This window comes from Schistocerca serialis, chromosome 1 (assembly GCF_023864345.2).
Source record: "Schistocerca serialis cubense isolate TAMUIC-IGC-003099 chromosome 1, iqSchSeri2.2, whole genome shotgun sequence".
Lineage (NCBI taxonomy): Eukaryota > Metazoa > Arthropoda > Insecta > Orthoptera > Acrididae > Schistocerca > Schistocerca serialis.
Genome location: NC_064638.1, coordinates 276375434 through 276388536, shown reverse-complemented (window position 1 = coordinate 276388536; position 13103 = coordinate 276375434). Strand labels below are relative to the sequence as shown.

At 35.3% G+C, this 13103-nt stretch overlaps 1 protein-coding gene across 2 annotated transcripts in view; it reads right to left on the bottom strand.

Annotated features, from left to right (window-relative positions):
• LOC126468076 (spastin) overlaps positions 1–13103 on the bottom strand; it is a 504043-nt gene that overhangs the window by 33466 nt on the left and 457474 nt on the right. For both annotated transcript variants that reach the window (XM_050096521.1, XM_050096522.1), the window contains 3 exons: positions 11288–11454; positions 8813–9004; positions 459–716 (listed from right to left, as the gene is read on the bottom strand). In XM_050096521.1, the coding sequence (XP_049952478.1) occupies positions 459–716; positions 8813–9004; positions 11288–11454 (617 nt within the window). The remainder of the gene's footprint in view (positions 1–458; positions 717–8812; positions 9005–11287; positions 11455–13103) is intronic.

Sequence of the window (13103 nt, the reverse complement as noted above, 5' to 3'; positions counted from 1 at the left end):
AGTCTGGTGTATGAGGGAGAATGAACTGATAATGTGAATAGCATCCACACTGTTCATTATCAGGGTGAGCCCAACAGATTGTAACAAGCAATTTAGTAAACAACTGCATTCATATTTGTCGATAATGGGTAAAGAAAAGAGCTAGGCACAGTTAGAGAAAGAAATTATGTACAATAATCTTCAAATTCTAAAGAAGGTGGAATTCTAAGTTAATTTTAAGTTGATCTTTCACTGAGTACTTCTCAAGTACAGTGAGTACCACTGAATTTTTTGTAACTTCTGATAAAGCTTACTTCAAAGTGTACAACAGCCCAACAATAGATTCATGATAAGTATTAAGTATTTAACCTAATTCCAGAACTGACGGTTTTATATATAAAACAGTGTCATAGAAGTATCACTACACAGCATTACATTTTGTAATTTAATCTGAAGCACGAATATTTTGATATTTATACCTGAAGCTCTCTTGCTACAGCAAACAAGGCTCGCACTAGCTTTTCTCCTTCTCCAACATATTTAGAAGTGAGGCTTGCAGCACTGATGCTGAAAAATGTTGCACTGCATTCATTGGCAACAGCTCGAGCTAGAAGTGTTTTCCCATTGCCTGGAGGCCCAAACAACAACAGACCTCGAGCTGGAGTGCGCAGTCCAGTGAACAATTCTGGCCTCAACGAGGGAAGAATGACCATTTCTTGCAAAGCCTGCTTTGCCACCTGTTGACAATGCAGAAAAAAGTGTTATTTTGAAAATCTATGATAATATAAACTTGCCACATGCAATTTATTGAGCAAAAATATGACTGTAAACTTTCTCAATCCAGAAATATATTTTACTCTCTGCTGATAAAAACACAAAGTATTGACAAGGTCAAAGTATGCAATGAAGACATACAAAATACCTATTTAATATTCTTCTTCTTCTTCTTCTTCTTCTTCTTCTTCTTCACTTTTGGCCATCTAGGGACCTTGTGAAATAATTTCCATCTTTCCAGTATCTCTTCATTCTCTCTGTGTTCTTTTCTGCTTTCATCTGCCCATACCCTGATGTGCTTTCTGAGCTTTTTCTGGAAATACCTTAACTTCCTAATCCTTTTTTGAGAAACTTGGCCTTTCTAGAATTGCTGCTTTTGTAACTAGTACGCCTTTCCGGGTTCATTTGAACAGAAAGATCATCAAATTAAATCCTCCTCTTTCCCCCGACAGCAGCAGATAGTGAGAGTAGACTTCTTCACTACTTCTCATTCACATACTGCCAACTTTGCTCGGACCACGTATTTCCTTTTTCTCCAACTCCTAGGTTTCTCCCTTTTCCCTGAGGACTGAACATTCCACTGCATAAAGGCAGTGTCGTAGGGTTGGATTTTTGTTTTACTAAGAGTGATTTTTTTATTGTAATGTCCTTTGCTAATTGATACGACATTTCCATTTTCTGGACACTGTTTATATTTGCTTCTTTACCTAGACCATTTGTCTGCATTATTCCCCCTAAATACATAAATATATTCACTCTGTTGATTCTACCATATCTGGTGCTCAGGAATTTAAGTTCTGCCATTTCTTTCAAAATTGTTTACTTGCTGAGTTGCTGTATCACAGTTTTTGGAAAATTCTGCTAAATCACCAGCAAAGATTGGAAGTTGAGTTTGACATTTAAGTTACTGGATCCCAATTTGATTTTCTGAATTATTTTTTACTTAAGTCTTAAGAGTCCATTCCCTTATTACCTTTTCCAAAACATAATTGAATAACAATGATGAGAGGCCTCAGCTTGCCTTACACCAGTTTTTGTTTCAAATTTTCCCACGGAATTTCATTTTACGCTTTTATTTTTGTCAATGTTTCTCTAACTATTTCCACAGTTCCTCTGTCTCTACCAAATTCTTCCAATGTATAGAATGTTTCTTTGCCTACACAGTCTTAGGCTTTCTTGAAGTCTACCAAAGTTATAAAAAGATTTTTGCTTCTTTGACAATAATTCCTTACAATCACTTTCAAATTCATAATTCGTTCCACGCAAGACCGATCCTTTCTAACCCTCCCTTGTTATTCACTGAGCTGATTGCATAATTACTCTTCCAAATGATTTGATGGGTCTTGGATAAGATTTTATATGTAACAGCCACTAAACATATTCCTCTAAGTGTTGACATCTACCGTATTTCCTTTCTTGTGTAAAGGAAGTAAGAGTGCATTTTTTTCATTCTTCTGGAATATTCTCAGTTTCTCTAATCTTTGAAAAACTTAAAATCATGTAATCACTGGCATTTTTTCACATTTCCATCACAACTGAATCGTTTCCAGAAGCCTTGTTACTTTTCAGTGCTTTAATTATATTCTGAATTTCTGTATTATCTGGTGGTTTTGAATTTAGAAAAAAACATTTTCAGATTCTACTTTGTCAAAAGGTATCAATGGTTTCTTGCAATAGAGGGGTTTCCTAATCTTCTCAGCTAATAATCCGCAGTTTTCTGTATTATTAATGCCAAGTTAGCTGCTTCCTTTTTTAAAAGATAAGACTTAACAGTCCATACTTCACTAATTTAGTTTTTAAAATTTCTTGTGTTGTTTTTAAGTTGCCCTGAATATCATGTAGAAGATAATTTTCAAAATTTCTCTTAGCAGATCCCAAATCTTTGTCATTTGATTGCTTTGGTTTATGAATTCCAAATAATGAACTTATTTCTTTATGGAATGCCGTCTTTTCCATGCTTTCAATCTTAGTCTACCACCCACGTTTCTTGTTCTTTTCCATTGGAGTTTTTACATGGCAGCATCTATTATTCTGGCACTGTCATTTGTCCCATCTATAGTTTGTAAGTTGTTTAGTTTGTCATGGAAAATATGTAATTTCTTTTTGTCAGTTTTAAATATTTTATTTCTCTGTATCCTATACTTGAGTTTGGCTATAAATTTTAACTTAACTGTCCTCAAGCAGTAGTCTATTTCAGTATTTTCTCCTTTCTTCCCCTTGACGTACACCATTTCTTTAATGTTCCTATTTGAAATCCTACCATGATCAATTTGGAGCTCTCCTAAATCTGTATCTGGTGATCTCCAAGCTTTTTTTCTTTCCTGGGGAACTTTCTGGTATATGTGGATGTCAGTTTTAAGTTGAAGTTTTGCGCAAACAATCTTTCACTATTTCTGTTGGTTCTTTCGTGTGCTGGGTAGCCTCACAACTTTTCAAAATTCTTTTTGCCTTTCCCTATTTGAGCTTTAAGCTCTCCAAATAATATTTTTCCATTTTCATTTGGGATTTTGGATACTTCAATTTGTAAGGTTTCCCAAAAATATTCCACTTTATCTGGGTTCTTTTTATTGTCTTTATTTATGGGAGCATGGCAGTTAATCAGCATGTAATTTTTGTTTCCACACTGCTATAATAGAAGTGCCAGTCTCTCTGACAGAGAATAAAAATTTGTCACCGAGTCCATCATTTAACAACTGATGGCAAATGCCATTCCTAGATGTGGAATACATTGTTGGTAACTATTTACAAGTTTACCTTTAAAGATGTGATGGTTCTTGTATTCCACAGTATTGTCATATGGAAACAGTGTTTCCTGTAATGGCGAAACAGATATTGTTTGTTCATCTAAAGCTTTTGACAGTTGTTTTATTTTTCCAGTTTTTAAAAAGGAATGTGTGTTCAGTGTTCCAAGAAAGCATTCCTTTTTGGGTCCGTATTTTGATGGGGTTTTCAGAATGCCCAGAATCACTTTTGCATGTAGATTTGGGCTCATTGGAATCTGCAGAACAAACTGCGTTGCCTAAAGTGATAGGGGATCATCTTTTCAGGACACCTCCTGGATTAATTCTTTCCTGAGATGTTTCTATCACACATTCAGAAATTGGTTGAAATTCAAAAGGGAGAAATTAATTCCTATTTAACATTATTATTATTATTATTATTATTATTATTATTATTATTACTTCCTTCACTTTCTCAGATGTTAAGTCCGGTTAAAAATGGAGTGACACGGACCTTGATCAAGCGTCACTTCCTTTTAACTGTACGGTATGTGTTATATTGCATTTAGGAACTTTCGGGTAACTGAACATGTATCAATAATTACAGATTTCTGTAGTTGTATATATAAGTTTGGATGTAGCTGTATTGCATTGATGTACTGGTGGATATTGTGTGGTATGACTCCTGTAGTTGATAGTATAATTGGTATAATGTCAACTTTATCCTGATGCCACATGTCCTTGACTTCCTCAGCCAGTTGGATGTATTTTTCAATTTTTTCTCCTGTTTTCTTTTGTATATTTGTTGTATTGGGTATGGATATTTCAATTAGTTGTGTTAATTTCTTCTTTTTATTGGTGAGCATGATGTCCGGTTTGTTATGTGGTGTTGTTTTATCTGTTATAATGGTTCTGTTCCAGTATAATTTGAATTCATCATTCTCCAGTACACTTTGTGGTGCATACTTGTATGTGGGAACATGTTGTTTTATAAGTTTATGTTGTAAGGCAAGCTGTTGATGTATTATTTTTGCTACATTGTCAAGTCTTCTGGGGTATTCTGTATTTGCTAGTATTGTACATCCGCTTGTGATGTGATCCACTTTTTCTATTTGTTGTTTGCAAAGTCTGCATTTATCTGTTGTGGTATTGGGATCTTTAATAATATGCTTGCTGTAATATCTGGTGTTTATTGTTTGATCCTGTATTGCAATCATGAATCCTTCCGTCTCACTGTATATATTGCCTTTTCTTAGCCATGTGTTGGATGCGTCTTGATCGATGTGTGGCTGTGTTAGATGATACGGGTGCTTGCCATGTAGTGTTTTCTTTTTCCAATTTATTTTCTTCGTGTCTGTTGATGTTATGTGATCTAAAGGGTTGTAGAAGTGGTTATGAAGTTGCAGTGGTGTAGCCGAAGTATTTATATGAGTGATTGCTTTGTGTATTTTGCTAGTTTCTGCTCGTTCTATAAAGAATTTTCTTAAATTGTCTACCTGTCCATAATGTAGGTTTTTTATGTCGATAAATCCCCTTCCTCCTTCCTTTCTGCTTAATGTGAATCTTTCTGTTGCTGAATGTATGTGATGTATTCTATATTTGTGGCATAGTGATCGTGTAAGTGTATTGAGTGCTTCTAGGTCTGTGTTACTCCATTTCACTACTCCAAATTTATAGCTTTTGTCTTGTTTCTTGCTGTCAATTCTGTTTTCAGTATTTTTGTTAGTCTTTGTCTATATTTTTCTTTTAGTTCTTCTTTAATATTTGTATTATCTATTCCTATTTTTTGTCTGTATCCTAGATATTTATAGGCATCTGTTTTTTCCATCGCTTCTATGCAGTCGCTGTGATTATCCAGTATGTAATCTTCTTGTTTAGTGTGTTTTCCCTTGACTATGCTATTTTTCTTACATTTGTCTGTTCCAAAAGCCATATTTATATCATTGCTGAATACTTCTGTTATCTTTAGTAATTGGTTGAGTTGTTGATTTGTTGCTGCCAGTAGTTTTAGATCATCCATGTATAGCAAATGTGTGATTTTGTGTGGGTATGTTCCAGTAATATTGTATCCATAATTTTTCCCACGTGGAATGTTTCCTTCTATTATATTTGTATCCATAATTTGTATTATTTAGCATGTTGGATAGTGGGTTCAGGGCAAGGCAGAACCAGAAAGGACTTAATGAGTCTCCTTGGTATATTCCACGCTTAATCTGTATGTGATATTATTTGAATTTGTTTGGATATTAAGTGTGGTTTTCCAATTTTTCATTACTATGTTTAGGAACTGTATCAATTTAGGATCCACTTTGTATATTTCCAATATTTGTAGTAACCATGAGTGGGGCACACTATCAAAAGCTTTTTGGTAATCAATGTATGCATATTGTAGTGACCTTTGTTTAGTTTTAGCTTGATATGTCACCTCTGCATCTATTATCAATTGCTCTTTACATCCTCGTGCTCCTTTGCAGCAGCCTCTTTGTTCTTCATTTATAATTTTGTTCTGTGTTGTATGTGTCATTAATTTCTGTGTAATGACTGAAGTTAATATTTTGTATATTGTTGGTAGGCATGTTATGGGGCGATATTTTGCTGGGTTTGCTGTGTCTGCTTGATCTTTAGGTTTCAGATAAGTTATTCCATGTGTAAGTGTATCAGGGAATGTGTATGGGTCTGCAATGTAACTGTTAAATAATTTAGGTTATAATAGAGGGAAACATTCCACGTAGGAAATATATATCTAAAAACAAAGATGATGTGACTTACCAAATGAAAGTGCTGGCAGGTCGACAGACACACAAACAAACACAAACATACACACAAAATTCAAGCTTTCGCAACAAACTGTTGCCTCATCAGGAAAGAGGGAAGGAGAGGGAAAGACGAAAGGATGTGGGTTTTAAGGGAGAGGGTAAGGAGTCATTCCAATCCCGGGAGCGGAAAGACTTACCTTAGGGGGAAAAAAAGGACGGGTATACACTCGCACACACACACATATCCATCCACACATATACAGACACAAGCAGATCACAAGTATACACAACATTTATTACCAGATACCCAGAATTAAAATTTTTAACAGAACAACGACTAGCTGATCAGATCCGTGTAATAATAAAAAATAACAGGATACCCCAGTCTGCTTGTGTCTGTATATGTGTGGATGGATATGTGTGTGTGTGCGAGTGTATACCCGTCCTTTTTTCCCCCTAAGGTAAGTCTTTCCGCTCCCGGGATTGGAATGACTCCTTACCCTCTCCCTTAAAACCCACATCCTTTCGTCTTTCCCTCTCCTTCCCTCTTTCCTGATGAGGCAACAGTTTGTTGCGAAAGCTTGAATTTTGTGTGTATGTTTGTGTTTGTTTGTGTGTCTGTCGACCTGCCAGCACTTTCATTTGGTAAGTCACATCATCTTTGTTTTTAGATATATGTTAAATAATTTAGTTAGATGTGAATGTGTTGAGGTGAACTTCTTTAGCCAGAAATTTGCTATTTTATCTTTTCCAGGGGCTTTCCAATTGTGAGTAGAATTAATTGCTTGGGTGACTTCATGTTGCAAAATTATCACTTCAGGCATTTGTGGTATCATCTTGTATGTGTGTGTTTCTGCTTGTATCCACCGTGCATGCCTGTTATGTTGTACCGGGTTTGACCATATGTTGCTCCAGAAGTGTTCCATGTCTGTTATGTTTGGTGGATTGTCTATTTTAATGTATGTGTTATCTATTGTCTGGTAAAATTTCTTTTGGTTTGTGTTGAATGTTTGGTTTTGTTTCCTTCTATTTTCACTTTTTTTGTATCTTCTAAGTCGTTTGGCCAATACTTGTAATTTCTGTTTCTTTTCATCTAATTGCTCTATCACTTCTTGTTGTGAGATTTTACCTAACCTTTTTCGTTTTTTTTTCTGACATTTCATTTCTTATAAATTGTGTTAGCTGTCTGATGTCCTTTCTCAGTTTTTCTATTCTGATCTGTAGCCTGTGTTGCCATGCTGGTTTTGTGGGTTTCTTCTGTGTGTTGGTTGGTTCTGATCTCTGCCTATTGTGTATATTTAGTGTAGTGAGTGCTCCTATATAAACCAGTAGTTGTAACTCTTCCATAGTTGTGTTTTCATTTATTTTGTTGTGTATGATTGTGTTGATAGTTTTTATTGTTGTTTCGACTTGTGGGTTATTTGGCGGTCTTTGCAAGAATGGTCTAATGTCTGTATTTGTGTCTTTGTATTCTATATATGTCAGCTGAAATTTTTCTTCTATATCTAACATGTGTGTCACTTCGTGTTCTATTTGTGCCTGTTCTGGTGGCTGTCTTAAGATTTCGTTTTCCTCTGATTGTTTAATTGATGTGTGTTGTTCTTTGTTTGTTTGCTCTGGGATGTTTGAGTCCATTACTGTATTTTCTTCTTCTTCTTCTGATTGCACATTATTTTGTTCCAGTATTTGTTGTACTTGTTGTTTGATGTTTTCTAATTCTGACTGGGGTATCCTGTTATTTTTTATTATTACACGGATCTGATCAGCTAGTCGTTGTTCTGTTAAAAATTTTAATTCTGGGTATCTGGTAATAAATGTTGTGTATACTTGTGATCTGTATCCAGTTGTGTTGGTTCCTAGGTTTGTTGCTTGGTAATAACAGAACATGAGGTGTCGATTAACTTCATCTGACCATCTCATCCTCTGTCTTTGTTTTCCTTCTAGGGTGGTTGCATGAAGCATATCCTGCAAAACACCTCTATTTGGATTTAAATCATTTTCCAGTTGGCTAGCAGTGTCGTTACCATTGTGGGCGGGCATAGGGTTCAAGCGTCGTCCCCGACCATGACGGTGCTTGTCCGAGGCTTCTTTAGTTCTGTCCTGAACCAACTCATCACACTAAAAGGGGGGTTAGCCCTATTAGTGGTTTGTTCTTTTCGTCGCCTTTTACGACTGGCAGAACATACCGGAGGCCCATTCTTTTCCCGGGGCCTCCACGGGGTTTATTATTATTATTATTATTATTATTATTGTTATTATTATTATTATTATTTTTATTATTATTATTATTATTAATCTCAATCTAGTTTTGAAAAATAGCAGTTTATATTGGTTCTTTTATAACAAAACAATTTCCAACATACTAAAATGACAAAAAAGAAATGACACACACAGAAAAAAATCCAGGCTACAAAAGTATGACTGAAATTTTTAATCATCATTCTTTATCACAATTTAAACATGCAACAAAACAACTCGTCAACAAAAAATAGTAGAGACAGACTTCCTGGAGACACAATTTCTTATGTAACGGTACATAATTTTAGAAAAAAAGGAAATTTTGGTTCAGAACATTTATCTTACCTCTTGACCAGCAATATCTTCCCACTGGACGGATGTACCACCTTCTAAAATTTCATCAAGCACTATCTGTGCTAATTTAGGGTCAACACCCTTCAGGGATTGGGGTGGTGTTTTACGTGACGGAGTGCTCTTTCCACCTGATGGGCCGCTACCACTTCCACTGTATCGTCGCACTGGAGAGCTACTTGGACCCTATATTTCAAATAATGAAAGAACATCCTCATAAAATTCAATCATATGACTGTATCACCAACTTCTTTTCCTGAAATTAAGAAAATTATGCAATGTCTCAAAGATAAAAGCTCATTTAGTTTCTATGGTGTTTCCAATGCAATACTAAAGATTTGTTCCCATATGGTAAGTTCAGTCTTATCTGAGGTATGTTGTGCATCACTAACTCAAGGCATTTTTCCAGAAAGACTGAAAGATGCCAGCGTTAAACTCCTCTTTAACACTTTCAGACCCTCTGGCTACAATTGTGTACATTAATATTTAGCTGCAACAGAAACATTTTTCCTCAATGGAAAAGTCATATACAATATGTGAATGTTCAATCTTTTCATCACGCACAAGCACTCCCAACTGTTGAGCATCACTGTAAAAATATGAACAAGTGAATGTAGCAGTGCACAGCAGTCTGAGACCACCAGAATTCATGGAAGTTGTTGGTTAGTTATATTCTACTTTATAACTGAATGTTAATATTGCTATTTTGCATGTTAATTATTAAATTATTAGTTGATTTATTACAACAGTGAAGACTTCAAAATTATTTATTTTAGTCCATAAAAAGGAGCCAAATGTTCCTAGTATTTATTGAAAATGGTTACATATATTTGTATAAATCATGCTTCTAAAATCATATAAAAATCACCTATAGACATCAGAGCATAAAAAATTTTCCTTCCTTTAAAAAAAAAAAAAAAAAAAAAAAAAAACACTTCTGGAAAGATCGAGAAATGTCATAAAACAGATATCAGTAACTACCGATATGTTTCATTGCTGATATTCTCCAAAACTTTTGAGAAAGTGATTTATTATTTCAATAGAGTTGCACTACTGAGAATGTCATTTACAAGTTCACTCACCAGATTTTACAAGAATTAAATAATAAAATGGAACCAGTTGGTATTTTCTGTGACTGTCTAAGGCATATGACTGAGTGAATCACACTACTCCCATATACAAATCAGTGTATTATGGGACTGATGGTACAGCCAACAGATGGATAATGTTATATCCAACAAAAAGAATGCAGAAGGTTGTACTTAATAATACAACCAATATAGTCTGGCGACATAATTCTGAATGGGGAGCTATCACGTATGGGGCTCCCAAGGCTCAGTCTCATCTCAGTTACACTATTGTTCCTCATGTATGTAAATGATCTATTGTCTAATATACAACAAGCAGAATTAGTTCTTTTTGCAGATGCCACTACTGTTGTAATCAATCCAAGGCTACATAAAGAAACAGAAGAAATGGTATACAAAGATCTTCACTGGTGGTTTTTTTGTGAATGGTCTCGCCCTCAGTTTCAAAAACTCACAACATATTCAGTTCTGCACATCTACGAGTACTACGCCAATGAGAAGTGCAGCACTTGGATAGGGTATAATAAATACAGTGGAAACTTAGTTCAACCACATTTGCTCACTGCAAAGCTTGGGAAGAGATAAATCAGTAAACTGACATGTTATGCATATTTTCATTCGATAATGTTGTACGGAATAATGTTCTCGGGTAACTTATATTTAAGAAAGAAGACTTTGTTGCTCAAAAACAGACTGTAAGAATGTTATGTGGTGCTCACCCACAATCATCTTGTAGACATCTGCTTAAGATGTGACAATAGTCAACTGACTGTATCAGTTAGGTTGTTTGAATGTTTGCTTCCTTTATGAAGCCATTAAAATGCACTTTTTGAATGATCAACTGCAGTGCCATGTTAATCAAATCCAAGTTACAATTTCTACACCACTTGTGGTGCACACTAATTAAGAATCTGTGTCCTCTGAAGTCCAGGTGCTGATGTTGAAGAAAATCTTCCAGTATATTATGGTAAGCGTTTTCATCAAAGCAAAATTTATATAAATATATTCAAACAAGGTGAGGCACAATTGATACTTGGACACGTGAAAAAGCTATTGCACTGCTGAAAGATAACATCAGACGCATCTACTGGTTTCATCAAAATGAAGTTTCACTCCGTAGCAGATAGCATATTCCATTTGTTATCGTTGTAGTTATAGCTGTAAACTAACTGAGTCGTTCCACATCTCAGCAGGAGACCACAATTATAATCCATCACACATGTAAATAAATAACTGGTCACAGTTATCAGCATTGCATAGACAGAAAAAAAGCTGATCCACAATGTTTCACTTTGCTGTTGGCCATAGAACATAAAGTCACAATTAAGAATCAAATTCAATGGAATATAAAGTAATTTATTTCTTTAATTTGTATACTTACTGAAAGTTGTCTTTTGACAACAGGTGGTGTGGATTGAGGCTTCCCAGGTCTTGATGAACCTAATGATGTCTGTGAACGTGACCCCATACTTCTGGGTAACGTTTGACTCTTACTAGCTGAAGACCCAATTGTCCTCCGTGCAGGTATGGTGAGCTTCCGCCCGAGAGCTGTAACACAGTATAAGCTTTCTTGAGCAGCAATATCTATTACTTCATTTCTTCCTCTTCTTTTATTATAAATTGTTAACTTGAGTATAAAACAAATACAAAATAAAATTACTATAAAAAATAGGAATGACAAAATTGTCGATTTCAAAACTCATTCAATAAACCTATTTTTAATGATTTAGGTGCAAAATAGCAGCTAGTAACAAATCAAATTTCAACAAAACTGAAGTTGGAGGGGGCTGGGGTAACATCCTTCAGACTTTTGAAGATAACAATCTAAATACCAGTAATTACTCATTGACTTAAAAACAGGTAACCATAAAAAGAAGAGTGGTGGCGAGAAGCTTGTAGCATTAGAACTGTTGTTGTCTTACCTCATTTTAATTCTACTTCAGTTAACCTAATTCAATAAGTCATTTACACAAATCTTTAACACATTTTGCTACAAAGATATGATAAACAGAATAACAGCATACAAATATCATTCGAATTTAGACCAGAACTGCATGCTATGGATATGGAAAGAGCCAATAATGGTGTGGGGGTGCTCACTGTAGGTATGCATCAGATGTGGGTATGTGATAAATATGGAAGTGGCAAGCATTAGTTTCATTCTGTAGCAGTTGTTTCTTAAAAGAAAAGAAAAAAAAGAGTACAAAGTGCAGCCACCTGTTGCACAAATCATTATTATTCATTTTCTCATCAAAGAGGATATCAAGCTTGGTAAAATTCTGGATAAACTGACTACAAGGTGAAGTGTTTCAATTGCTCTAACAATTTTGCCATGACCATGATGATGCGTCAACCAAACCTCACAAACAGCAATGATAGTTGAGTGTCACTAATGTTAACATAATTGCAATTTGCAAGTATGTAGATGGTGACCAATTTTTAACTTCATCTGAGGTACCTCATAGGTGGTGTTGGAACCACTCATTTCATTGTAACAGTAGTCACAAGGAGCAAGTGATGTGGGTGGCTCCCACATATCGCCTCAGTCTGGCACAAAAAAATAGCTGTTCACAGCTTTTGAATTAAGACCAATATGTGAAGGCAATCATTCCACTTGCTGATTATTCATGTTTAGATAGCTACTTTCACCTTTCCCCATCCTCTGCTCTGTTTACAGTTCAGACAGCAGCAAATTTTATCCACAATTGCCCTTTTTTTATGACTGTAGTCCTACGATGTATTCTTTAAATTTTGTTCCCTTCCACTTCCTAACATTACATGCACTTCAAAGGTAGAGAGTTACCATACAAACTCTATTATAAACAACAGTAGCCTACCTATATTGTGCTATTACAGTATCCAAAGCTGCTTAACAATATTTGTTTGCATAAGAATAACAACCACCTAACACAAATAACTGCACCAGCTATTACAGTGTTCAGTTGTTTCTCATCTACTCTTATGAAGAGCTTTGATAGTCATGTTTCAGTATCTCAATCTGCTATTTTACTCCTACCCTCTCCAAGTGATTGTGGTGTATCTGCAGGATGAGTGTATCATTGCATTGCCTGTACTTTCTGTTTCCTTCACCAATGTTTAGCAAGCATTTCTTGAAAGCTCCAGTCATAAGTCTCCAAGTTATATTGCCATAGCTAAATTTAATCACCAAGCACAATGGTGAACAAGAAATTTAGGCA